Genomic DNA, 26,847 nt, shown 5'->3' with positions numbered 1-26,847 from the left:
GGGGGGGACATCCCAAAGACCCCCATCCATAGGGATGCTCGGGGGGCGTTGGGGGGGACACCCCAAAGACCCGCACCCACAGGGATGCCTGGGGGGTGTTGGGGGACACCCCAAAGACCCCCATCCATAGGGATGCTCGGGGGGTGTTGGGGGGGACACCCCAAAGACCCGCACCCACAGGGATGCTCGGGGGTGCTGGGGGACACCCCAAAGACCCGCACCCCGGGGCCGCCCCCCCCTCACCCCGAGGCTGCCGGGGGCGGGCGGAGGGGTCGCTGTTGCCTCCAGCACGGCCCCCCCTTCCCTCACCCCCCCCCCCCTCCGCCGCCTTTTGTTCGCCGCCCGTGCGCGTCCCCGCCCGGCGGCGGGGGCGGGCGGAGCCGGGGCCGCAGCCGCAGCCGGGGCCGAGCCCAGCGCCGCGCCGCGGGGACACGGACATGGAGGCCGCGGGGCCGGAGCCGGGCCCCCCGGGGCTGCCCCCACCGCCTCCTCCGCCTCCTCCTCCTCCTCCTCCTCCGCCGCCGCTCCCCGAGAAGAAGAAGCTGCAGCGGGCGCCGTCGCCCGCCCGGCCCAAGGAGGTGCCGGGCTGGTCGCTGCCCAGGAGCCGGCGCGGGGGCTCCGCGCACCCCCCGGCGGCCCCGCGGCGGGCGGGGGGCGGCGGCGGCTCGGGGAAGGAGGCGAGGGCCGAGAAGCGGCCGCGGGCGGCGGCGGCGGCGGCGGCCCCGGGCCGGGGCGGGGGGGGCGGCCGGGGGGGGCCCTCGGGCCGCGGGGCGCCCAGGGCCAAGGGGAGGTGCCGCGGGGCGGGGCCGGCGGCCGGGGGGCAGCGGCCGGGGGGGTCCGCGCCGGGGTCGGCGCCGGGAGCGGGCCCCGGGTGCGGGCTGAGCGACAGCAGCTCGGAGGCGTCGGACTGCAGCGCCTCGGAGGAGGCGAAGCTGCTGTCGCTGGAGCTCAGCGGGAGCGACGGCGAGTCCCCCGGCGGCGCCCCGCCGCCGCCGCCCTCGGCCGGGGAGGCCTCGCCGCTGCCCGAGGAGCCCTCGGCCGCCTCCATGGCCAGCAGCCGGCTGCAGCTCAGCACCTCGCTCGCCTTCTCCGACCTCACCGAGGAGCTGCTGGACGCCGGCACCGACGGGCTGCTCCGCGAGCTGGAGGACCTGCGCTCCGAGAACGACTATCTCAAGGTGGGCACGGCGCCCCCGGGCCTGACGCGGGGTCCCTGGGCATCCCTGGGGGTCCCCGGGCGTGGCACGGCATCCCGGGGCATCCCCGGGCATCCTTGGGTGTGCCTGGGCATAACAGCGTCCCTGGGCATGGCACAGCGTCCCTGGGCATCCTTGGGCATCCCTGGGCATGGCACAGCATCCCTGGGTATCCTTGTGCATGTCACAGCATTCCTGGGCATGGCACAGCATCCCTGGGCATCCCTGGGCATGGCACAGCATCCCTAGGTATCCTTGTGCATGGCACAGCATCCCTGGGCATGGCACAGCATCCCTGGGCATCCTTGGCCGTAACGGAGCATCCTCGGGCATGGCACCGGATCCCAGGACACCCCTGGTCGTGGCGCAGCATCGCTGGACATGGCATGCTTTGGCGTGACATGACATCCCTGGGAATGGCAGAGCACCCTTGGGTGTAGTGCAGTTCAGCCTCTCTGGCCATCCTTGGGCAAGGCACGGCATCCCTGGGCATGGCTCCTATCCCTGTGCACAGCATGGGTCACATCCCCGGGCATGGTGGGCATGGCACAGGTGGGCTCGGCTCAGCTCAGCCCAGCGTGGCCTGGCCCAGCCTGGCATGGCATCGCTGAGCACGGCCTGGCACGGCTCGCTTTGGTGTCATGCCTGGGGCAGGGCTTGGCTTGTCTGGGCCTGGCATGGCATCACCAGGCATGGCCTGGCACGGCTTGGCTGAGCCCAGCTCAGCTCAGCCTGGTGCAGCTGGGGATGGCCTGGCTCGGCTCGGCTCGGCTCAGCAAGGAGAAACCCAAGCTCAGCACGGCCCAGCTTGTGGCATGGCTCGGCACGGCACAGGGTGGGATGCAGCTGCTGTCCTCTCTGCCTGCTGACGCTGCCAGGCCCCAAGGGGGAGATTTTCCAGCTCATTTCCCTCCACCGGTCCCTGTGCTCGCTCTCCACAGGGCCCGCAGCTCCCTGGGGCCTTTTTCCAGCCTGGCTGGCTCGCAGGCACGTGGTGGAGCCAGGGCGGGCTTGGGGACGAGGGGCTGGGGACACAGGGAGGCACAAACAGTGGACGGGCTGCAGGCATTTTGTATCCTCTGCTCCTCTTCAGGGTGCAGCTCTGGGTGAGATGTTTGTGCCATCACCCGGGCTGCAGTAACACCTTGGGAGGGGGTCAGGAGGCGATAGCAGGCTCGGTGGCTTCTCCTTCGATGTGGCAGGTTGGAAAACGGGCCAGCTCCCGAGCACAGGTGCCAGAGTTTGCGAATGTGCTGGGATTAGTGCTGCGAGGTGAAGGCTGGGCGCTGGGTGCCGCGCCGGAGATGCTCAGCCAGGCCCTTTGTCCATTAGCAAAGCCCCAGCTCGCAGCTGGTGTCCAAACTCCTGCCAGAATTAGCAGCGAGAGCTTAAGGGCTTTGATTTACTGAGAGCTGGAAAAATACAGATGAGGCCCCTCCAGTTTCCAAGAATGCGTGTGAAAACGCTGCTGCTCCGGCCGAGCGCGCGCTTGCTTACTCCATCTTCACGTGATCTTCACGGCGAGCTGCGGGCCTGGAGGGCTCGGGGTATTTTGTGAGCCGTGAGGAGCAACAGCTTCAATTCCTGGCAGGCAGGGCACGGCGCCCAGGACCATTGCAGGGACTTTGGTGTCCCCCCCCCGCTGCGGTCAGGACGTCCGTGCAGGTCCCGCCAGCTGTCCCCCACGGTTCCCCGCTGTCCCACGGGGTGGGGAAGCAGCAGCTTCGGGGGTTTTGCTCCCCTCTCCCAGCTCGAAGGCACGCCACGCCGGCTCCAGCTGGGCAGAAACCCCGGCCACGTGCACCCGTGGGGCTCCAAAAACCAAAGCAGAAGTCGCTGGGCAGTTTGTGCCCGGCTTCTCCAGCAAGGAGCGGAACATGGGGCTGGGCTGCAGCAGGGTACGGGGAGCTGCTGGCTTGGCTGTGAATCTGTGGATTTGGGGCTTTAGAGCAAAAAAAGCCAACCCCAAACCAAACGGTAGTGGGACCTGTCCCTGTTGAGCAGCGAGAAGGGGCCCTATAGAGGCAGCAGCTCCCCTCCCCTCGGGTACCGATGAACCCAACTTGTCGGCGGTGGCACGTCCTGGGACTCACCAGAATAGCTGCAGGTGATGTTTTAATTTGTTGGAGCCAGGTGAAATTTGTGTTTAAAGAGGTGAGGGTTTGGGGCAGGAGGGCGTTCGGCCGCGCCCCGGGGGCCGTGCGGGTGCCACCACGCCGCCGCGGTGCGCAGCGGGCTGCCGAGCCTCGGCAGGGCGAGGCGCCGGCTCGTGTCGCTTCCTTCCCCGGCCGTGATAATCAAATGTACATATTTAAGCACGCCTCACCCGCTTCCCCTTGCAGCAGTGATTTCACGAGGCTTGGATGGGGAAAAAAAAAAAATGACAAAGGCTTTCAGAAAAACACCAGCAGTGCTGAAACGAGCCACAGGGCTGCCGCTGCCAGCCGCTGCCCTTGGGGCCCAAGCGTTGCTTTTCGGGTTGAGGATTTGGGTCGGGATCGTCCCAGCCGGCCTCCTGAGGCCCCGCGGCGGGCAGGGAGGCTCTGCTGTGCTGGGTGCTGTGGGGATGCAGCTCGAGGTGCTGATAATGGGGGAGCCCCCCCAGCAGCCACCCTGCGAGGGGCTTGGCAGCATCCTGCCCGCCGGCTCTTGCCCAGTGAGCCCCCGGCTGTTTGCCTGATAATTTACTGGGGCAGGTGGAAAGCTGGGAATTGTGGTTTTTTCCCTCGCTGCAGGGTGCAAGGCGAGGGCTGCTGCGCCGAGCCTGGTGCAGAGGGAAGGGAGGCTGCCGTTTGCTCTCAGAGCTGCTGCTCTGCACCTAAAGGAACCCCCGGGGCTGTCCCGTGGGGCGTCCCTCGCTGATCCCACACCCCGCTGGGGGCTGGGGGCGAGCGCTGTGCTGGGACCCCCTCGCTGGCAGGGCACCCTGGATAATTTCCCTTAGAAATCCAGTCTGATTTTATATTGATTTTTATTTTTTTCCCCCTAACAAGTTACAGCATAATTCCCTCTTCTGTCTGGCGGGGGCTCGGAGTTAATTGGAAGCTGCTGCTCGTGCCCTGTAATCTCGCAGGGAGCGGTGCCTGTTGCTGCTGGGCGGTGACCCCGGCTCGGCACGGGGCACGGCAGGCGCCGGGCACAAAGGCCCCGATGCAAAACAAACCCATGGCTCGCATCCTTCCCCTCTCCTCCTCTGCATCCTGCACCGAGGTTTTGGGGTGCACGTGGTGCTTTTTGGGGTGCACGTGGCGCTGCTCCCTGGGTGCCGGCGGTTGCTGCTTGGCTGTGCCCCAAAGCTGGCGGTGCCGGCGCTGCCAGCGGTGCCGCTGTTTGCGTGGCTCTGTTTTGCATCTCCGGCTGCTTTCTGCTTCTAAATAACGGGAGAGATCCCGCCGGGGAGCTGCGAGCTGCTCCGGCCGTGCCACCCTGCGGGGACGTCACCCAAAGACCCGCTTGCTCCGAGGGTCGCGGGGGCTTTGGGTAGAAGTGGTGCCTCGTGTTACCGGGGGAATGGCTGAGCCTTGCAGCCCGGCGTGTCGGGAAGAAGTCACTCCTGTTGTCCCTCATGTCCCCGTGTCCCCCGCAGCTGTGCCATCTCACTGTGTCTTCTGGAGATTTGTTCTCCCCCCTGCTTCTCCTTGTCCTCCTCGTCTCCATGGCTTTGTTCAGCATCGCTTTACGGTGCTCCACGCTTCCAATGCCAGCCCTGAATCCGGGCTGTTTCCGAAGGGTTTCTCCCAGCTGCTGGCTCTGTCCTCGCCTCCATCTGTTTTTTTTTTTGGTTGGATTTTGCAAAGATGCCATTCCCGGGAGTTTTCTCCAGTGTGTCTGGTGGTGCCACGGGGCTGCTCTGCCTGCGAGGGCATCAGCTTGGTCATCCGAAGCTCTCCCCCAGCCTGGTGGCGTTTCTCCGCTCTCCCATCGTAATCCAGTTATCACGGCTCAGAGGCACGGCCGGCCTCACGGGGCAAGCGTCCCGTGCAGCGCCCCGGCTGCCCCAGCAGCCGTGTTCAGGTGTTCAAATGCCTTTGGTGGTGGAAGCTTTCCCGAGCCACCGGACCCCAGGCTGATTTCATGCCCCCTTCTTTTCTCGCAGGCACTTCAGGGTGTTTGGTTTTAAAGTGCTCACGGTTGCCGTGCAGGATGTGCCCTCCAGCAGTCCCTGCCCACGGGCTGTTGTTTTCCCCTGCGCTGTTGCAAGCTGCCTGCTCACCTGTGACGTATAACACGGTTTTTCTGTGAAAACTCCCAAGTTCTTCCCAACCCCACCCCAAAAGCTCCTTGGGCTGTCTGGGCTTTTGCTGGTCTCCCCAGGTCGGTGGTGGGTTTCCATCGGGGTTGTCACCCCGGGGGCACCACAGCCCTCGCAGCCCTGCCTCCTGACTCGTGCACATCCCGTGTCTCGTCCCCGCGGGGTTTTATGGCTGAGCCAGCCCGAGGGAAGTGCCTGCCACGTGCCTGCACTGATGCCCTTTGGTGGGGCCGTCCCGGCTCTTCCCGGAGCATCTCGCTCCCACTCTGCTCCCTCTCGGGTTCACCCCCGTTCCTGCCCGCTCCGGAGCCCCAGCACAAAGCCACGCAGCCGTCGTGGCGCTGGCTGGCTCGGGGATAATCGGGGATTGTCTCGGTGACGTCCCCGGTTTGTCATCTCACGTTGAAATGGGGGCAGGGAAAAGGATGCTCGGGCCCTTTCAGGATCATAACGGGTCTTGCCGAGGCGGATAACACCCGCTGCCGTGGCTGGAGCATTTACGTGGAAGATTTGGGTTGAGATCGGGGGTTTTCACCAGGCTGAGAGGTCTGTCAGTGTGAGAGCTAATGGGGCCGGGCAGGAGGTGGAGGAGGACCCGGCTCGGCGATGGCTGCCCGGTGGCAAAACGAGGGGAAGCCGCAGGTCCCCGGCGCTGGCAGGCTCTCGCTCCTGTCCCCGCGTTGCCTCTCCTCTCTTCTCCGCGCCTGCCGTCTCCTCCTTCCTTCTGACACATCTTTTCCAAGACGACCTACATTTTTCTCGCTGCGGCTGCTGCCTGGGCTGCTCCTGCAGTGAATCCTCTCCTCCCCCATCTTCCTCTTTATTTCAGTTTATTTAAGCAGGCGCTGCCGGGAGTGGTGCACGTGCCCCTTGGCTTGCTGGGGCTTTCACGGCGTCACCGCAGCCCCCAAAGCCCTGCAAAATCCAACCCCCTTCCCTGGTGTGTGGCTCTGCAGGGCTGCGTATTGTGCGGGGCTTGTATGGGATTTCACATCCACGTCGGGTGCTTCTGGTTGCTTCCCCGGTGCCACAGGTGGGCCGTGCACGGTGCCGGTGACTCCCCGGGCTGATGTGCATGGGCTGCAGGCGCTCCGGTGCCGTCCCCTGGCTCCGTGGGTGTCCCAACCGTGTGCAGAGCAGGGGGATGGTGTCCACGGGTCTTTCTGGTAGAGGAGGGAGCCAGCCGTAGGTCTGGGGTCTTTCCAAGCCTTGGCGTAAGCAGTCCTGCCCCGTTTGCAGGGACAGTGGGGGCTTGACCCAGGGGGTTGAACAGGAGGGATGGGGAGCACAGCGGGGAGGTGTCCTGGGGGAAAAGGAGGAGACCAAGGTGGTAGCCCCCATCTGCAGGCTGAGCACTGGCACGTCCCATCGTGTCCCCACCGGTGCCATCCCAGGCAGCGAGAAACGGGCTGCGGGTCTGACGTGTGCCGCGTGCATCTCCCCGCAGGATGAGATCGAGGAGCTGCGCGCTGAGATGCTGGAGATGAGGGACGTCTACATGGAGGAGGACGTCTACCAGCTGCAGGAGCTGCGGCAGCAGCTGGACCAGGCCAGCAAGACGTGCCGCATCCTGCAGTACCGGCTGCGCAAAGCCGAGCGGCGCAGCCTGCGCGTGGCGCAGACCGGCCAGGTGGACGGCGAGCTCATCCACAGCCTGGAGCAGGACGTCAAGGTGATGCTCGGAGGGCGGCGGTCCCCCCGTGTCCCCAGCCCGAGGTGCTGGGGGATGCTCAGGGGAAGGGGCGGAGCGAGGGGGGATTGGTCCCAGAGTGGTTTGGGGTGAGATGTGCAAGGTCTTGGGGTGCAGCTCCCCCAAAAGCTGGGGTCCTGGGAGCTGCTTCTCCCTTTGGCCATCGTGGAAACCTTGCAGAGCCCTGGGCTGGCATGGGGACAAGGTGACTGCTGTGGGGTGGCATTGCCTCGCCCTCCCCAGCCGCCAGCCCGGTGCCGGGGAGTGTTTGCTGAGCACTCCTTCCCACACAGCCGCTGCCGGAGGGGTGCGGTGGCAGCCGGGGACGTCCTGGCGCCGGGGGGTGGCTCGAGGAGCAGCTCGGTTTTTCGAGAGGTGACAGAGGAGCCCGAGACCAAGCACCGGGGGGGGGGCTCGGGGGCCGTGCAGGGATGCTCATGCAGTGCTGACCCCCAGCAATGCCTCCCGCAGGGGCTGGAGCCAGGGCACGCTCGGCTCTTGGGGCTCTTGTGAGGTTTTTCCGTAACCCGATGCAGCAGCTCGCCTTTCCCTGCTCCGCTCGCCCCCCTCCCGGCCGTGCAGCTGCTGCGCCGTGGCGAGCCCCCGGCTTTGGCGCTGCTTTTCCAGCGTGGTGGCCTGGAAAAAAGCTCAAAAAGGCGACGAGCATCCCGCAGCACCACGATACGATGGAGGAAAGCAGGGTTCGGCCAGTGGAAATAGGGGCAGGGGAATGGTGGTCACAGCGTGTGATGGAGGGGACACACGCGGTGCGCGTGGCCCGGGGACAGGGTGTCACCCAGCGCGGTGTCTGCTCCCAAGGGTCTCAGCAGCACCCTGGTGAGCTCTGTGGGTGCTGTTTGGGGATGGGAGGTGCCCACGAGGTCCTGTCCACGTGTTGTGGCCGCAGTGTGCTGCTGTACCCGGCCCGATGACAGCCCCGTTGTGTCCCCAGGTGGCCAAGGACGTCTCCGTGCGGCTCCACAACGAGCTGGAGGTGGTGGAGAAGAAAAGGATCAGGCTGGAGGAGGAGAACGAGGACCTGCGCCAGCGGCTAATCGAGACGGAGCTGGCCAAGCAGGTGGTGCAGAACGAGATGGACAAGCTCCGAGAGGTGAGAGGGACACGGAGGGGGGACCAGCGGGCGGCCCCGGGGCTCAGCCCCTAGCAGGTGTCCTGGCCCTGTGCCGCGGCAGCCCCTGGCCCTGCTCGCATCGCTGAAACCCAAACCGTGCTGCAGATGCTCGTGAAACTCGAGCAGCGCTGCCCTGTGCGAGGCGAGCGCCGTGATGTGCAGACAGCAGGGCTGTCCTGACCGCCCGCGGGAGGGATGTGCTCCTGCACCACGGCTTCGTGTGGCTTGGGCTCGTCCCCTTAGGGCACGACTGGGCTCGGCTGGTACACACGTGGTCCCCTGCGGGTGTCCTGCAAAGCCACGTGCGTGTCTGCACGAGACCAGGGTGCTCCGCGCCGTCGGTCTGGGACAAGCTCCCAGCCAGAAGCGCTGCTGGTCCCCGTGCAGCAAGGGGACATCCCATCCGCTCCATCCTCGGGGACAGGAAAGGCATCCCGGTGCCAGCGCGGCCGTGCAATCAATCACGGCGCTTGTAACCCACTTCCCTACTGCCCCGAATGCCTCAGGTCCCCGGGGAGCCTGGGGAGGCGGCGCTGGCTGAGCGCAGGGCAGTGTGCCGGGGGGGGGACGCGGTGGCATCGCCCAGCCCTGCTGCCTGCTTGGGGCCACCAGGAGTGGGGACAGGGACAGAGGGCTGCACGCATGGGACAGGAGATTGCCCCTCTGCAGCCACGTGAGCCCGAAGGGGACGCTGCCGGCTGGCACGGGACCTTCTCTGGGGTGCGTGGGGCTGCTGGCAGGCCTGTGCTAGGACATCGCTGGGGACAAATCCGGCTGTCACTGCAGGCGAGCCCTGTGGGGACAAAGCCGGGTGTGCTGGGTGCTTCTGCAGCTCCTGCTGGGCTCCGCACTGAGCACAGGGGCTTGCTTCCACTCTCGGAAAGGGCACGTCCCCAGGCGTTGGGGTTACTCACTTATTCCAGAGCGTTAATTAGGCAAAGGAGCGAGTTAACAACCCTCAGCCGCCTCCTCCCTTCTGCCGGAGGGTGCAGAGCAGCGGCACAGCTTGTTAGCAGCAAGGCAAACAGGAGGAGGCTGGGCAGGGCTGGGCTTGCCCCTCGGGCTGGTTCTTTCTCGCTTCCACGAGGTTTTTCCGTGGTGGGACGTGCAGTGTGTCCCCCAAGGTGCCTTCGCCCCCCTGGGATCAATGCCAGCCTCAGGGACCGCAGCACCTCCAGCGTGGGACACGGGGCGAGGGCACACTCGTCCCCAGCGGGTCCGGGCCGAGGGATGCCGACGTGGCACAGGCAGCCCCCGGGGGGGTGCAGCAGCTCCAGCGCTGGTCTTGGCCTTAATAGGAAAGCTGGAGCCCAGCACCTTGGCACAGGCAGCCGCTTACATTTCACAGCTGCTTTCTTTGGCTGCTGGGGCCTCAGCGCCAGCTTGGAAGCACGCCCGGGGCGGCCCCCGGCCCCCCGTGCCTGGGGGGGCTTCGGCCCCGCTGCGTCGCCCACCCCGGCAGAGCGGGATGGGGTGCGTGGCCGGGGACAGGTTCACACTGATGTGGGTTTTTTTAGACCCTTATGGCTCTGCCTGGGCTCCCCGTGTCCCAGCTGTCCTCGCTAGCCTGGGGGTCATCCCTTGTGCCCCCAGGGACGCTGGTGCTGACTGCCGCTGGGTGCTTCTCGTGCCGGGGCAGTCCGAGGGACAGGAGGGTGATTTCTGGGGGATTTAGGGATGGGAATCCCGCTGTCACGCTCTCGCAGGCTGTCCCCAGCAGCGTGACAGCCAGTGGCTGATCCCAGGTCTCCGTTTGCAGCTGCAGCCGGTCAGGGAGAAAGGCACCAGGGACGTGTCCCCCTGCTGCCTGCACGCAGGGAAGAGGTGGTGGGGAGCATCGGCTGCTGCTCCCAAGCTGGGATGCCCCAGAGCCATCTCGGCCTGGGATTCCCCGCTCCGTCCCGCCATGACTCAGCCTCTCCACCGCTCGCTTCCTGCTCCCTCCCTGCTCTCGTGCCCGCAGGGGTATTTCTGGCCAAGCCCCATGACACGACGCCTGGCAGGCTGGCTCCCCCGTGGCGAGGGGCTCATCCCGTGGGGCCCTGGCATTTTTCTGGCTGCCACGAGCCGTGGAGCCGTCAGCACTGCCCTGCCTGCGGTGTCCCCAGCCCTGGGGGGTGGCCGGGTGGCTCTTTGTGTCCGCACTGGCGTGCCATGCTGCATCCGTGGGTAACATCCTTCTCTTCTCCCTGCAGAATTCCCTGAAGAAAAGGGGGTCTCGCTCCATCGGGAAGGCCGAGAAGAAGCCGTCAGTGCAGGTACGGGCTGCGGTGCCCGCCCCAGGTAGCGGTGCCGGCCAGTGGCCGCTGAGCCTGGCACAGGGGGGAGTCCCGGGCAGGGCGGCGACATCCCCTCCTCGCAGGGCTTCTCTGTCTTCTGCACAAGGCAGGGATTGATGTGCTGGGCCATCCTCCTTGTCCTCAAGGATCCCTTGTCTCCCTTTATCAATGGGGCCTCAGAGCAGGCAGTGGCTTGAACCTTTTCCTCGTGCTGGGGCTGCCTGTGCCAGCGGCTGGGCTGCAGGGTGGTCCCGGGGGGCCCGGGGTCCCTGTGGGGAGCAGCTGGAGGCCGCTGTCCCTGTCCCTGCCCCGTGACAGGCTGCTGGGCGAGCGCGGGGAGGGGGACGTGCCAGCAGCAGGAGGATTTCATCTGTCACTCGCTGTTGTGCTGAGCTGCTGTGAGTCCTAATGCTGTCAGCGGGGAGGGGCAGAGCTGCCTGCTGCCGGTAGGAGCGCGAGGGCTTTAACACCCCCTGAGTCCCCTTCCGAAGGCAGACCCGTGTGATCCGTTCTGCGCAGCAGACCTGCTCCCCCAAAGCCTGGCGGGGAGCCCCGTGAAGGTCTCATCACGGGGACCCCGGGGTTCCTGGCTGGCCCCATGTCCCCGTGTCCCTGCAAAGCGCAGCCGAGCACACACCCCGCTGCTCCCCTCGCTGTCGTCTTCACGGAGCTGAGAGCCCCGCTGCGGGGCCGTGGGGCTGGCCGTGGGGCAGGGCAGGAGCGGGTGCAAAGCCGAAGCCATCCCCGGGTTCCCCGGGGTGCCGATGCCCTGGCAGCAGGTCCCCGTCCTCCCTCCCTCCCTCCCGCCCCAGTGCAGCCGCCCGTGACTCAGCGGTGCCTTCCTGGGCCCCTTTCCTGCCCGGCCGTGCTGGGCTCTCACAGAACATGGAGCTGGGGAAGGGGCAGGCTCAAAACCAAGCTCCGTCCCCTCTGTCCCCCACCCCAGGAGCTCTCGAGGTGCTCCCCGTGCTGCCTGGGGTGTGGGCGTCCCCCCGGCCATGCCAGGGGCAGGGGGAGGCGCCCGCTTGTGGCTTTTTTTTTTTTTTTTCCTGGAAAAAACAGGAACTGAGGTCACGTCTGCCCAGCTGGGACTGCGGCCCTGTGGCGCTGGCCCCCCCTCCACTGTCCCCGTGGCCATACAGGGGAATAAGGCAGCACCCCGAGCCCAGGGCAGCCCCTCGGGGCTGGAGGCACCGCAGCGTTTGGTGGCTCCCGGAGCCGTGTGGGCACCGCTGCCCGTGCTGGAGGGGGACTGGGGTGCTGGGGACGGGGTGAGCTGGCGGTGGGTGCCACCAGCGGGTCCCCTCCTGGCGGTCAGTGGGCTGGAGTGACCCCGCGGCACAGGAAACCACGAGCTGGGCGTCAGGAAATCCTGGCCCTCTGTCCAAAAACTGCTCCGTAGCTGAGAAACGGTCTCTGAGGGCAAACAGCGGAGCTGGCTGTTGATAAATTTAAAAGCAGCCTGAGCAAAACCCCATGCACGGTTCCGGGAAGCAAAAGGGCTCAGGCAGGGCTGGGGGCTTGGCTGGGGCTGCCACCCCCCGGCGTGGTGAGGGGGGGCAGCGAGGACAGGGACAGGACAGGGACAGGGACGGGTGGCTGGGAGGAAAGGGGCTGGGCGAGAGGTGGGACCTGGGGAGGTTTCCAGCCCTCGTGAAAAACAAAACCCGACCAGAAGAAGGCCTCGTTCCAGCCACTTCTGCAGGCACCCGGCAGCTTTCCCTCCCCGTCACACGTGGTGGCAGGGCTGGGCCGGGTCCCCACGTCCCACCTCGGTGTCGGTGCCCGATGTCCCTCAGATCCACCAGGACCTTCCTAACGCCTGTCCCCGCTCGGTCCCCAGGAGGACAGCGCGGACCTGAAGTGCCAGCTGCATTTCGCCAAGGAGGAGTCGGCCCTGATGTGCAAGAAGCTGACCAAGCTGGCCAAGGAGAACGACGGCATGAAGGAGGAGCTGCTGAAGTACAGGTCCCTCTATGGGGACCTCGACAGCTCCCTGTCCGTGGAGGAGCTGGCCGACTCGCCCCACTCGCGTGAGGCCGAGCTCAAGGTCCACCTCAAGCTGGTGGAGGAGGAAGCCAACATCCTCAGCCGCAGGATAGTGGAGCTGGAGGTGGAGAACCGCGGCCTGCGGGCGGAGATGGACGACATGAAGGGCCAGGGGGACAGGGAGCTGCCGGGGCAGGACCTGCGGTTCCTGGCGTGCCCCTCGGGCTGCGGGGATGCGGGGGACACGGTGGTGGAGCTGCGCCGGCACCTGCAGTTCGTGGAGGAGGAGGCCGACCTGCTGCGACGCTCGCTGCTGGAGCTGGAGGACCAGAACAAGCTCCTGATGAACGAGCTCAACAAGTACAAGTCGGACCACGAGCTGGACGTGACGCTGTCGGAGGACAGCTGCTCGGTGGTCAGCGAGCCCTCGCAGGAGGAGCTGGCCACGGCCAAGGTGCAGATCAGCGAGCTGAGCGGCAAGGTGAAGAAGCTGCAGTACGAGAACCGCGTCCTCCTCTCCAACCTCCAGCGCTGCGACCTGGCCTCCTGCCAGACCACCCGGCCCATGCTGGAGACCGACGCCGAGGCCGGGGACTCGGCACAGTGCGTCCCCACCGCCGGCTGGAGGGACGGGCACGGCGGCGAGGCCGAGCAGCAGGACAGGGCGCCTGGCGGGGGGAAGGCGCTGGATGGCGGTCCCGCTGCCAAGCTCCTCAAGGTCAAGGACTTCGAGACCCTGCTGGGCATCCGGGACCAAGCGGCGCTCGTCAGCAAAGCCATCGACGTCTTGATCTCGGACGCCAACGGCTTCACCTCCGGCTTGAAGCTGTGCCTGGACAACGAGTGCGTGGGGGGGCTGCTGGCCGAGGCGGTGGATAACAGCAGCGAGGGCCCCAGCGACGCCAAGCTGATGAACGTGCTCCTCATGAGGCTGGGGGTGCTGCAGCAGGACCTGGGCTGCTTCATGAGGAAGGTGGACCACCTCGCCGGCAGCCTCAAGGAGCACGCGGACTCCTTCCCCTTCTCCGGCAGCCACGAGGCCACCAAAGAGGGGCTGCAGAAGGAGAACGGCTCCGACTTCCAGGTACGGGGCTTCTTCCCACGGCTGCCCCGCAGCACTTGTTGGTTTATTTGCTGCTTCTTGCTCTGTTCTCCTGCTTTAACGGAACAAACCCTGACCCGTAACGTTCCCCTCCTCGTGGCTCCCCAGAGCAATCCCCCAACTAACGCTCACCTCGCTGCATGCCGTGGCACCCGGGACAGGATAGGACTCTGCTCCAACAGAGTGTGCGCCGGGCGGGAGGTGGGGCCGGGGGGCTCACAGCGATGTCCCACCCCGGTGGGGCGGCTTGGCTGCTCTCCTCCATCTGTGGCCAGGCTCCTCGCAGAGCCAAGCGTCCCCACCTGTGATGCTCTTTGCTGATTGGGATGGGCCCCTGGTTTGAAAGCCTGTCCAGTCGGCATCGTAAGAGCACCCCAAGTTCACAGAATCACAGAATCATCTAGGTTGGAAGAGACCTCCAAGATCACCCAGTCCAACCTCTGACCTAACACTAACAAGTCCTCCACTAAACCATATCACTAAGCTCTATATCCAAACGTCTTTTAAAGACCTCCAGGGATGGTGACTTAACCGCTTCCCTGGGCAGCCCATTCCAATGCCTAACAACCCTTTCAGTAAAGAAGTTTTTCCTAATATCCAACCTAAACCTCCCTTGCAACCTGGCTTGCAAGCACCCAACTTAGAAGGAGCTTCATCCCCATTGGTGTGCACTGAGACGGTTCCCAGGCAGGGTAATTCGCAGAGCAAAAACCCCAGGGCAACTTTGTCTCCAACGGGGAACCCTCCCATGGAGAGCAGCCCATGCCCTCCTGCCTGGGGAGGCCAGTTCATGCCAGGACAGCCGGGGATGGGGACCTGGCTGGGGACACAGGTCCCACTGTGGACACAGGGCACCTTTCTGGAGCACACTCGCTTGTTCAGAGTCCTATTTTTCTGCATGCTGCTGGACCGCAGTCCCACCAGCCCCAGGTCCCGGTCTCCCCCAGTCACTGCATGGCACCGTAACTGGTGTTTGCACATTTTTTCCCTCTTTCTCTCTTTTTTCCCCTTCCCCAAACAATCCAGGCCACGTGTCTCGTCATCCTGTGTTTCCTTTTGGTTTCCGCATTGTCTCCCACCATGGTGATGAAGTTCCTTCTCCTCACCATCCTTTTTGTTGTCTTGTAGTCCTTTACTGTTTCGGAGACCCATTGTTTTGTTTTCTGGCTTTCTTTTCTTCCCGCTCTTTTGGTTTGTTCTCATTAACTTGCCCACGCATGCAGCAGCCTGATTTTAGGGACGCCGACCCTTACCGCATCACCCACACCAAGGACACGGACCCCGCGCATCCCCGGAGCTACAAAACCTGCCGGCCCGACGAGAACGACTCCTACGCCACCGAGGTATGGAGCCACCTGCCCAGCACGGACAGGGAGCCGTGCGTGTCCCCTCAGCGGGGCTGGCAGGGTCAGGGCTGCCCGGGGAGCAGCTTGGTGGGAGGGCTGCAGAGCTGGAGAGGGGGTGCTGAGCACGTCCCCCTGCCCGCTGGGCACCCACCGTCCCTCCTGTGCCCTTGCAGATGAAGGAGCTGCAGCTGGTGCTGTCGGAGGCCAACGAGAGCCTACGGGGGCTGCAGGAGCAGCTCTCGCAGGAGAGGCAGCTGCGGAAGGACGAGGTGGACAACTTCTCGCAGAAGATCTGCCAGGTGAGCGGGCGGTGGTGGTGGCCCCGGGAGGCAGGGTCCCCACGTGCGCGGCCCCAGGCTGGTGACCCCCCTGGCGACACCCAGACCACACAACCTCCCATCCTCGAGGGGCGCAGGGGCTGAGCGTGCCTCTCTGTGCACGTGGGCGTGCAGCCGTGCAGGGCTCACACCTTTTGCCTTGATGGCCCCGCTGTCCCAGGGGGGTTGCAGCTACCTGTAGGCTGAGCTGGGGACATTAAATCTGGGGTCCCATGCTGGGCTGAGGCTATGGGGAGGGGACACGACAGTCTGCATGGGTGCTGATGGCTCAACGCATCCCTCCGCAGCTGAAGGAGGACCACCAGAAAGCCCTGCTGCGGCGTGAGTTCGAGCTGCAGAGCCTGAACCTGCAGAGGCGGCTGGAGCAGAAGTTCTGGAGCCAGGAGAAGAACCTGCTGGTGCAGGAGTCGCAGCAGTTCAGGCAGAGCTTCCTCCTGCTTTTCATGAAGCTCAAGTGGTTCCTCAAGCGCTGGCGCCAGGGCAAGATAGTGCACAGCGAGGGCGATGACTTCCTGGAGGTACCGTGGGCACGGGCGGTGGGACACTCAGGGACAGGGGACATCCGTCTGGGTGCTGTGGGATCCTCACGGGATCCATGGGACCCTCAGCAAGCTGCCTGTGCCGTCCCCTGCAGGTGAACAGCATGAAGGAGCTGTACCTGCTGCTGGAGGAGGAGGAGCTCGCCCCGCAGCAGCAGGCGGACAACAAGACCTGCGCTGGGGACGCCTGGACCCCCAACACGGTGAGCGGGGTGGGCAGGATCGGTCCCCATCGGGCATCACTGTCAGGCGGTGGGGTGATCCCAAACCCTGGTGGCACCCCACGTCCCTCCCCCCGGGGCTGGCAGCGTGCAGGACCGGGGCGCGGAGGCGGCAGCCCCCGCTCACCGCCCGGTCCCCGGCAGCCCAACGAGTGCATCAAGACGCTGGCGGACATGAAGGTGACCCTGAAGGAGCTGTGCACCGAGCTGCGGGAGGAGCGGCGCGGCGCCGGCGAGCTGCAGCAGCAGTTCACCAAGGCCAAGGCCGCCTGGGAGATGGAGCGTGCCGAGCTCAAGTGCCACATCGCCCAGGTGGGAGCCGTGGGGCGGGGGATGTGGGGCTGGGGGGCTGCCCGCGCCGGGTGCCAAAGCGTGGCTGCTGGGGAGGGCTGGGAGGAAGGATGGCACGGCGGGAATCACAATGAGCAGCAGCTCCGGCAGGCGAGTTTCTATAGCAACGGGGCTGGCACGAAAATCCCGACTGCGGGAGCAGAGGATGCTCTTTATTCCTCTGCTGGGTTTGTCTGGGGGGGTGGGATGGTGCCGGGGCTCACCGTGCTCTGGCCATGCACCACGCTCATCCCGTCCCCTGCTGGAGCAGCACCAGAGCCCTCTTCTCCTGTCCTCTCGGTCCCCCGGCCCCTTCTGCCCTGCTCTCGTGGTGGTGAGGGGTTTTGGCTCCCTGGTGCCACGCTGGCAGCAGCCGGTGGCTGTGCATCTGCTCACCAGAGCAGTGTCAGCGCTTCCCGGGCGGTGTTTCTCCATGGTGCCCATCCACGGTCCCCAATTCCCCTGTCTCCTCCCCAAAAGCAAGCAGAGCCACCGTGGGGGCGGCAGCCCTGTTCCAGATGCCTTCAGGGCCAGCAGCGGCAGTGTCCTCAGGGAGCGCTCTGCCAGCCCCGCAGGCAGTGCCACCCTCACGGGGCGGGGAGGAGTGCCGTGGGGACATCCAGCCCCCGTCCCCTTGGGTGACTGTCCGTCGGTCCGTCTGGCACGACGGGGCTGCCAACGCCGTGTCCCCACAGCTGGAGGCCAAGGCGGGCAAAGGCCTCACCGAGCGGGCGCTGCCGGACTGGAAGGTGGCCCTGAAGAGGGAGCGCGAGGAGCACCAGCACCTCCTGGCCGAGTCGTACAGCGCCGTCATGGACCTGACCAAGCAGCTGCAGATCAGCGAGAAGAACTGGAACCAGGAGAAGGTGGAGCTGCTGGCCCGCTTCAAGGAGGAGCAGCAGCAGGCGGAGCAGCAAGCGAAGGACCTGCAGAACAAACTCAACCAGGTATGGTGTCCCCGACCGTGCACGTGTCCTCCAGCCTCTGCTGCTTGCTCGCTGTGCTTGAATGCTCCTGGGGCACACCCGGCGAGCGAGCAGCAGATGCTTTGCTTGCCCAGAGGGGCACATGCACACGTTGAGTGACCAGCGTGTTCTCCAGTTGCAGAAAGGAACCAACCCATGGGCTTTGAAGCACTCTGAAATGGAGAAGCACGGTGGCAACTGGAAAGAGGTGGGCAAGAGAGGGTGGCATGGTCTTTTGGCTTCCCATTGGGCTCAGGTCTGTGTTAAAAATTAGGAGGAGGTTGCACGCACCCCAAAATAGCATCCCCTTGAGCAGCAGTCTCCCAGCAATGGTTGCAGGGAGGCCACCTGGGATTAGGGAGATGGAGACAGCAGAGAGCATGGCTCATCCTGCTGCGGCAAACCCTATGGGCTTCAGACAGTTGATTTTAGAATAGTTCTGGTTGCAGCCAGCCCTGTGTAGCCTTGGGAGTGGGGTGCAGGACTTGGGGATGTTGGGGAGGTGCCAGAAAGGAGCAGGGTGCAGCCCCTGCTCCAGCACATCCGTGTGCTATGGGCCTGTGCCTTCTGCCACCAGAGCTTGCTTCTGTGTCCTCCTAGGCTCTCAATGAAAAAATCACAGACAAAGAGACAATCTCTGAAGAAGAAGCCAAGGGAACCAACTTAAAAAGGTGAGTGTGTCAGTGGTGTGATCCTCAGGGCGTGGAGGAGGTCAGCAGCCCTCAGGGCCAGGCCTGCCTCCAGCTCTGACTGGACACAGACGTGGCCCAGGATTGTCCCGGAGGCGAGAAGCAGGACTGGGTGCCCAGCAGGTCCAGTTGGGGCGGTGCCTTCAGCTGTCCCCACACCGTCACCCTGTCCTGCTGGGTGGGCGATCGGTGAGCCCTGTCCTCTCTTCTCCCGCAGGACCAAGTCCGTTTCCTCCATGTCAGAGTTCGAAAGCTTGCTCGACTGTTCTCCCTACCTCCCTGGAAAGACTGCGCCCGGGCTGGGCGACCATTCCCGAGGCAAAAAGGTGTCTGCAGCCGCCCAGCTGCTGCCCAACGGGATCCGGGACAGCACCGGCCTTCCTCCCCCAAACTGTACATATGTGAATATCGAGCAACCTGCCCCTGACGGCCTGGCCAAGGAGAAGCTGGGCATCTCCTCCTGGGACTACTCGCGGGCCAGCAGCTTCTCGGGGCACGACACGGCCCAGAAGCAGATGCAGAGGAGCTACACGGCGCCCGACAAGACGGGGATCCGCATCTACTACAGCCCGCCCGTGGCGCGGCGGCTGGAGGCACCTCTGGTGCACAACAAGGAGGGGAAGATCATGATCGAGCCCGGCTTCTTGTTCACCATGGCCAAGCCCAAGGAGCCGGAGGAGTCAGCCAGCGCGGAGAGCACGTACAGCCAGTGGCTGTGCAACTTCTCCAAGCAGCAGCGGGAGCTGCTGGACGGCGGCGCGGTGGAGAGCGCGGTGCCGCCGGTGCCCCACTTCCCGCCCTCACTGCACGACCTGGAGATCTCCGGCAACATGAGCGACGACATGAAGGAGATCACCAACTGCGTGCGGCAGGCCATCCGCTCCAGCTCGCTGGAGAGGAAGGTGAAGAGCGCCTCGAGCCAGACGGTGGGGCTGGCCCACGTGGGGACGCAGACCATCCAGACGGTCAGCGTGGGCCTGCAGACGGACCTGCCGCGCAGCGGCGTGCACAGCAAGAGCTGGTCCCCGCGCAGCTCCTCCCTCGTCTCCGTGCGCAGCAAGCAGATCTCCTCCTCCCTGGACAAGGTCCACTCCAGAATCGAGCGGCCCTGCTGCTCCCCAAAATATGGCTCTCCGAAGCTGCAGAGGAGGTCTTCCTCCAAACTGGACGCCTCCAAGGACAGGAGCCTCTGGAACCTGCACCAGGGCAAGCAGAACGGCTCTGCCTGGGCCCGCTCCACCACCACGCGCGACAGCCCCGTGCTCAGCAACATCAACGACGGCTTGTCCAGCCTCTTCAGCGTGGTGGAGCACGCGGGCAGCACTGAGTCCATCTGGAAGCCGGGCTGCCCTGAGGGCAGCAGGGCCAAGCCTGAGGCCCCCAAGTACGGCCTGGTGCAGGAGTTCTTCAGGAACGTCTGCGGGCGGGCGCAGAGCCCCACAGGCCCCCCAGAGAAGAAGGATGCCGGCAGCGGGGAGGAGGGTGCCAAGAAAACCGAGCACCCCGGCCTGGCCGCCTACCACCCGGCCGAAAGCGCCTCCCGCATCTTGAGCAAGAAAGTCCTCAAACAAAGCAGCTGCGAGGACCCGAAGCCGTCATCCCCCGGCCAAGGGAGCAAGGAGGCGGCCCCCCGGGACCCCGACCTCATCTCGGCTCTAGCCAGCGAGGTAACGAGGCGGGGTCCCCCCGCACACCGGGGTGTCCCGCGGGGACGGCTCCGGCACCCTCTAACCGCCCCCCACTCTCTCTTTGCAGGACATGGCGTGCGACTGCAGCTCGCAGTCCCTCACCTCCTGCTTCGCCCGGCCGTCCCGCTCCGCCGCCCGCCACTCGCCCTCCAAGTGCAGGCTGCACCCCGCGGACCCCCCCAGGGCGGAGGAGAAGCCGGGGCCCCTGAGTGAGTGAGGACGGCGGGACGGGGCGCGCAGCCTTGCCTGCTTCCCACTCTCCTGCCCCGAGAGCGCCCGCGGGGCCCCTCTCGGGGACGCATCTGTCTCCTAACCGTCCCCTCACCCTTGGGGACGCTTAAGAAGCAGATGGCGAAGGGCGCCGGGCGGCGGAGGCTGCCGGCAGCAGCGGGGCGTCCCGCCGGGGTGGCCGTGTCACCGGCACGGGGGGGAGCGGCGGGGTCCCCATGGTGGCCTCGGGAAGGGGACGGCCGCCGTGCGAGGTGGCGGTGCTGCTCGGCCAGGGGTGAAGCGCAGCGGGGTTGGAGTCAAGGGTTGGAGCTCCGTGGGCTGGATCCGGCCCCATGACCAGCGCTGCCTGCCCGGCGTGTCCCTGAGGGCCCCGGTTGCGGGGCGGTTGCATCAGCCGCATCCGTCGGCTGCATCCTGGAGGCCAGGGGGAGGCGGGGAGAGTCCCCGGGCTGGGCGGCACGTGGAGGCTGTCCCCATCTGTCCCCATCGCCCTCCCGCTGCAGGGGGGCTGCCGGGCTCCTCCGCTGCTGGGAAGGGTCTGGGCAGCCCCCGGCGTGGTGGGGAAGCTGGGTGTATGTGTGGCGTGTCCTTGTCTCCTCTCCTACCCTAATCCCAAGGGGCCTTGGCTGGGAGCAGCGCGGTGGGACCCCCCCAGCAGCCTCCACCCTGCGGAGCGCCCACCTCCCTGCCCGGGGCCACGTGTAGTTATTTGCTCCTCCAAGTGCTGAGTTTAAATATTCCTCCTTCCCTTCCCCCCTCCCCCTTTTTTTTTCCCCCCTTCTTCCTCCTCTTTTGGCTCTGCCCAACTCCGGACAGCCTGCAATGTAAACCAAGTGCATTTTTTGAAAACAAAACATACCGAAATGAGCTAAATTGGAGATGCACCAATTGGATTAAGAGATTGTGGGCTGGGCGGCTGCAGCACGGCTCGCAGCCTCCGCCGCACAGCGGTCGGGCGGTCGCCATCGAGAAAAGCCTCATCTGGGGAGGGAGGAGGGCAGCATCCCAGCAGCGCTGGTGCCCCTGTGCGCAGCCCAGGGCGAGAAGGGTGATTTTGGAGACGGCTGCTTGACCCATTTTCAAGCTGCGTGCCAGGGGCTGGGCAGGATTTGCACAGATGGAGCTGCCTGCAGGTGCCTGTGCCTGCAGGGGCTCTGGGCATTGCTCGGGGGGGCTCTGGGCATTGCTCCAGAGCCTCTGGGCATTGTTCTGAGGCTGTGTACGCTGCTCCAGGGGCTCTGTGCATGGCCCCAGGGACTCTCAGCATTATTCTAAGGCTGCGGACATCGCTCCTGGGGCTCTGTGCATTACCCAAGGGTGCTGGAAAGTGCCCTGGGGGCTCTGTGCAGTGCCCTGGGGGCTCTATTCACAGCTCCAAAGGCTCCTGCATGGCTCAGGGGCTGTGTGTAGTGCTCTGGGGGCTCTGTGCAAGCCCCCAGGGGCTCTGTACACTACCCTGGGGGGCTCTGTGCGCTGCTCCAGAGCCTGTGCGCATTGTTCTGAGGCTGTGTACATCGCTCCAGGGGCTCTGTGCACTGCTGTCATCTTGCAGCCACGCTTAAAAAATGCTCCTGCTGCCGCAGCTGCTGCCCCCTCCCGTCCAGCCGCACGCTGCCCGCAGCAGGACGGCTGCATCACTGCCACGTCGCAGCCTCCGTCAGCATCTCCGCGACAGCCGCTCACTGCCTGTGTCTCCGGACACACCAGCATCAGCCAGGGCCAGCCGGCCCAGCACCGATGGCCTTTCGCTCTGGGGGCAGCCGGCCGGCCCCCCGGGGCCCTCGTCCCCCGGGCGTGGGGCAGGCGCTGCCCTCCGTCACCAGCAGCCAGGGCCAGGCAGCGTCCCCACCTGCCACCCCCACGTCCCCGGCGGGCGCAGCGCTACCGCCAGCACTCTCCTGCTGTACATAGATCCTTTCGGGGTGTTTTTTAGCATTTTCATCGAAGACTAGGTCTTGTTTTCGTTTTGTTTTTAAAAGACTCTCTACTTTTGGAATGTGGTTTCTCATTTTTACAACTGCCTTTTAATTATTTGTAATATCGGTCAGTTCTGTCTTACTCTGTAAATAGCGGTGCCGGGTGTTTCCCACGGGGATGGGGACGGGGACAGGGGGCGGCAGGGGCTTTGCAAAGGCAGCATTGCAGAGAGGCAGGAGCTGCTTTGGCCAAGCCCGGGGCAATGGGAACAAATCATTAGCTGGGGAGGCGGCAGGTTTGGCCTCAGCCCCTGCAGCCTCTGCCCTCGTCCTCACCACGGTCCCTGTGCCCCCCCCAAGGTCGCATGAAGGGCAGGATCTGCCCCGATGACGGCGCCCACCCGCACCCTGTGCCGTGCCTGCTTGTCGTGTCATGAATAAAGGCCCTGCAGACCCTCACTTGTGCCCTCGGCGCCGCTTTTGCGGGCTGCGGAGGGGAGCGGGGGGTGGCCCGTGGCCGGGGGTGCCCCCAGACCCCGTCCCCGCCAGCTGCCCGCACGCGGTGGCCCATCCTCTCCCCATCCCTGTGTGCTGACTGACCCCAGATCTGCCATACCACCGTGGCTTCCCTGCCATCACCCTTGGGTCCTCCGTGGCCTCTCACCCCACGTGGGCTCCTCTCGGCTCCGTGGTGGTCTTGTGACGCTGGTGCTCCCCACACCTCCCCTGTCCCAGCCTGCCCAGCTGTGTCCCCATCACTGCCCTGGCTTCCTACCCTTGTGCCCCTCGTCACCCGGAGGTCCCAGCCTCCTCCGGGCTCGCTACATTCAGCTCTCCCTCCCTGAGCTCCTCCATCACCTCCCGTGTCACACCCCTCCTTTTGCTCCTCCATCATCCTTTGTGTACCATCCCTTCTGTCCCTGCTCCTCAGTCCCCCAACGTGTCCCATCCTTCCTTCTTCTTCTCCTCCATCTTCAGCTGCATCTCTTTCCTCTGTGTGCTCTTCCATTGCCCACCATGTCCTGCCCCTCATTATTCTGCTTCTGCGTCACCCACCCAGCTCATTCCTGCTTCCCATGTCCCACCCCTTCCACATTCCTTCCCTCTTCCTGTGCACTTCCATCTTCTGCCATGTCCCATCCCTCCTTCCCCTGCTTCTCCATCACCCACCCGTCCCGTTCCTCCTTCCCGTGCTCCTGTCACCCAGTGTCCCATCCCTCCCTGCCACGTTCCTGTTATCTGTGTCGTCCCACGTGTCCTTCCATCCCTGCCACATCCTCTTCCTCCTTAGCTCCTGAGTCCTCCCTCACATCCTATCCTTTCTTGTCCTCTGCCATCACCCACTGCCTCCATCCCTCCTTCCTGTGCTCCTGTCACCCCTGCACCCCATCCCTCCCTGCCATGTTCCTCCAACACCCACCATGTCCCATCCCTCGTTACGGTGCTTCTCCATCGCCCATCGCCTCCCATTCATCCTTCCTGTGCTCCTCCATCACCCACCACGTCACATCCCTCCTCCTAATGCCCCTCCATCACCCCATGGTGCATCCTTCCCTGCCGTGCTTCACTACCATCCGCCACATCCCATCCCTTGTTATCCTCATCCACCTCCCACCATCTCCTAATCTCGTCTTCCTCCGCTTCCACCCTGTCCTATCTGTCCTCACCTGCTTCACCTCCAGTCACTGCAACCTGCTTTAACCTCTTCCACTTCTCATCTTCTCCCCATCTTTCTTCATCCTCTTCTGCCTCTTATCTCCTCATCCTCCTCCACTTCCCCATCCAATCCATCCTCACCTCCCACTATTACCCTGTCCCTCCAGTTGTCAACATCTCCCAGTCCTCCTCTTAATTCACACCCACACATTTCCAATCCCCCTCCATTTCCTACCATCTTCATCTGTCCTCCTCCATCTCTCTCCAGTTTGTCTTCCCCTACCCCTTAACTATGTCTCCATCCCTCCTTGTCATCCTCCTCTATCTCCCATCTCCTCATACCTCCTCTTCATCCATCTCTCCTTCCCTCCTTGTCCTCCACCACCTACCATCTCTTCATCTCCTCTCATCTCTCCCCTCCTCTTCCTCTACTGTCCATCATTTTGTCAAACTCCATCCTCCTCCACCTCCTGCTGTCCCCAGTTCCATTTCCCAACACCTCCCACCGTTTGCCTGTTCTTCCTCATCTTCCAGTTCCCACCTGCCTGGTTCTCCTCATCCTCCTCCAACCTCCCGTTTTCTCTTTTCATCATCCTTCGCTTTTCATATCCCGTATCTCATTGTCCTCCTCTGCTTTCCCCTATCTCCTATACCTTCTTCATCCTCCATCTCCCACCCTTGCTTCCTCCACCTCAGTCTCCCTGTCTGTCCTGCCAACCTCCCCCTTCCATCATTCCCCGTCCCTTTTCATGCACTTTCAGCTCTTGCCGTTGCCTGTCTCCTCACACCTGACCTCCAGCCATCTCACCATCCTTGGTTATCATTCACCTCCCAGTTTCACTGTTTCTTCTCACATTACAGAATCACAGAACTGTAGGGGTTGGAAGGGACCTCAGGAGATCACCGGGTCCAACCCTGCTGCCAAAGTAGGTTCCCTAGAGCAGGTTGCCCAGGTAGGCGTCCAGACGGGCCTTGAATATCTCCAGAGAAGGAGACCCCACCACCTCCCTGGGCAGCCTGTCCCAGTGCTCCGTCACCCTCACCGTGAAGAAGTTCTTTCGCATGTTGGTGCGGAACTTCCTGGGCTCCATCTTGTGGCCATTGCCCCTTGTCCTGTCCCCACAGACCACTGAAAAGAGGTTGGCCAAATCCCTGTCTCCCACACTTCAGGTGTTTGTAAGCATTGGTAAGATCCCCTCTCAGTCTTCTCCAGGCTGAACAGCCCCAGGTCTCTCAGCCTCTCCTCACAGGGGAGATGCTCCAGGCCCTGTATCATCTTTGTGGCCCTCTGCTGGACTCTTTCCAGGAGATCCCTGTCTTTTTTGTACATTCTTCCACCTCTCCCCATCTCCCCATCCCTCCTCATTGTCCACGTGTCCCACCTACCACATGGGTTCCCCTCCACCTCTTCCTGACCTCCAGCCATCCTCGTTTACCTCACCCTTCCCTTCCTTTCCATCCTTTCATTCTCCGTCACCTCCCAACTCCATCCTGACCTCCCCTCTACTCCCAGCCTGACCTCTTGCCATTCTTCCTCTCCTCTGTTCTTCCTGCACTCTGTTATTCCCAGCCCATCTGGCCCCTGCTGTTACTACCTATTTCTCCTTCCCGTGCCTTGTATCCCATCCCTTACCAGCCCAGGAAAGCCACCCCCAGCACTGCCATCCCTGCTGCAAGCAGGAGGGGCCCTTACCGCTGGGGATGGGATGTGGGGCTAGGACGGATGGAGAACCAGCCTCCCGCCCCATCCCCGCTGCTCGAGGCATTTTCGTAGCAGAGGTAAGGGCCGCAGCCTGCAGGGTGGGAGATTCCTGCTGGACATCAGGGAACACTTCTCCCTGGGGCTGGTGCAGCTGGAACTGGTCACTGGGGAAGTGGGAGGACCTCTGCCCTTGGAAGGTTTCAACACTCAGCTAGATAAAGCCACCGGTGTCCTCATTCTGCATCAGCAATACCCTTTGGAACCAGGGAGCTCAGCCTCCTGGGATCTCTTGAAGCACACCCGTCTGTAGGAGACTTCTCCAAGCAGTGGAGGGTTGCCCAAGAGGGGCAAGACATGGCTTTGAGTGCCGTGCCTGGGATGCTGCAGGACGTGAGGAACCATCCTGGCCACTTGCAGCTGCTCCATGGTGCTCATGCAGGACCACTCCATACTGCTCGAGCAGGAGCACCCCACACTGCTCAAGCAGGACCACCCCATGCTGCTCCCGCAGGACCTTTCTGTGTTGCTTAGGCAGAACCATTCCAGGCTGCTTGCGCAGCACCACTCCGTGCTTCTCAAGCAGGACCACCCCATACTGCTCCAGCATGACCATCCCATGCTGCTCAAACACAGCCACCCCAGGCTGCTTGAGCAGGACCCTTCCATGCTCTTCATGCAGGACCATGCCGAGGCTGCTTGAGCAGGATGACACCACACTGCTTGAGCAGGACCATGCCAGGCTGCTTAAGCAGAATCATCCCATGTAGCTCAAGCGTGACATTCCCATGTTGCTCAAGCAAGTCCACCCCATGTAGCTTGAGCAGGACCACTCCGGGCTACTCAAGCAGGACCACCCCATGTTGCTTGAGTACCATGAGCCAAGCCAAAGTGGCTTCCTGAAAGACTGCCAGATCCCAGGCCAGTGAGATCCCCCTGAGATGACCCCTCAGACCCCAGAGCCAGGAACCCTCGCACCTCCTTGTTTTCCTTCCCTCGGACCGGGCCGTGCAGGGACAAGGCCTTTCCCTTCCAGCCACCTTACGGCTGCGCCAGGGCACGAGGCTGCTGGCGCTGCTGCCAAGGGGAGGACAGGCCTCTTCTCCATCCCGTGGGAGCCCCGGACCCTGAGGGACCTTCGTGGAGGGTCTGCTCAGAGCATCCTACACCACTCACGCACAAGGGCCAGGCGGCCTCACTTGACTGCAGACTTTGCCTTGCAACGTTGGAGGCTCCCAGCCATCCCACAGGGGACCTGCCACATCCCACATGCTGTGTCCTACTGTGGCACGGGCAGGGACAGGGCAGCCAGTGTCTTGGTGGGGCGGGGGTGACGTTTGTAGAGGGTTCCCATCCAAATGCCTTCCTGGCTGGTGAATTTGGGGGAGGGTGGAGGGAGTTTGCTACCTGTGTTAGAAACTAGCTGAACTTACGTGTCTCCCCAAGCTGGATTTCTTATTCCAAACGTTCAAACTGTTGTATATTGTACTGGGATTTTTACATTGAATTATTGTAGAAAACAAAAATCTAAACCAAGTCTGTTAAAAAATAAACATTAAAAAACTCTATGAAAAAAAAAAGAAAGAAAA

At 64.0% G+C, this 26,847-nt stretch overlaps 1 protein-coding gene across 2 annotated transcripts; it reads left to right on the top strand.

Moving 5' to 3' along the window:
* The first annotated feature begins 780 nt into the window (after positions 1-780).
* On the top strand, positions 781-26,847 carry MTCL2 (microtubule crosslinking factor 2). Of its 2 annotated transcripts, none has more exons than XM_083801257.1 (15): positions 781-1,178; positions 6,896-7,120; positions 8,091-8,249; positions 10,466-10,528; positions 12,393-13,622; positions 14,867-14,983; positions 15,160-15,285; positions 15,612-15,842; positions 15,959-16,066; positions 16,229-16,396; positions 17,110-17,361; positions 17,516-17,587; positions 17,980-18,050; positions 18,286-19,735; positions 19,824-26,847. In XM_083801257.1, exons 1-15 carry the CDS (start codon positions 1,047-1,049, stop codon positions 19,971-19,973), a joined length of 4,554 nt encoding a protein of 1,517 aa, XP_083657383.1. In that variant the 5' UTR covers positions 781-1,046; the 3' UTR covers positions 19,974-26,847. The 2 variants fall into 2 exon arrangements, with proteins under 2 accessions (XP_083657383.1, XP_083657382.1); XM_083801256.1 differs by having other exon boundaries at positions 789-1,178; positions 14,864-14,983.

This window comes from Anser anser (genome assembly GCF_964211835.1).
Source record: "Anser anser genome assembly, chromosome: 16".
Lineage (NCBI taxonomy): Eukaryota > Metazoa > Chordata > Aves > Anseriformes > Anatidae > Anser > Anser anser.
The sequence above is the reverse complement of the archived record's forward strand: the minus strand, read 5'-3'. Positions and strand labels throughout refer to the sequence as shown.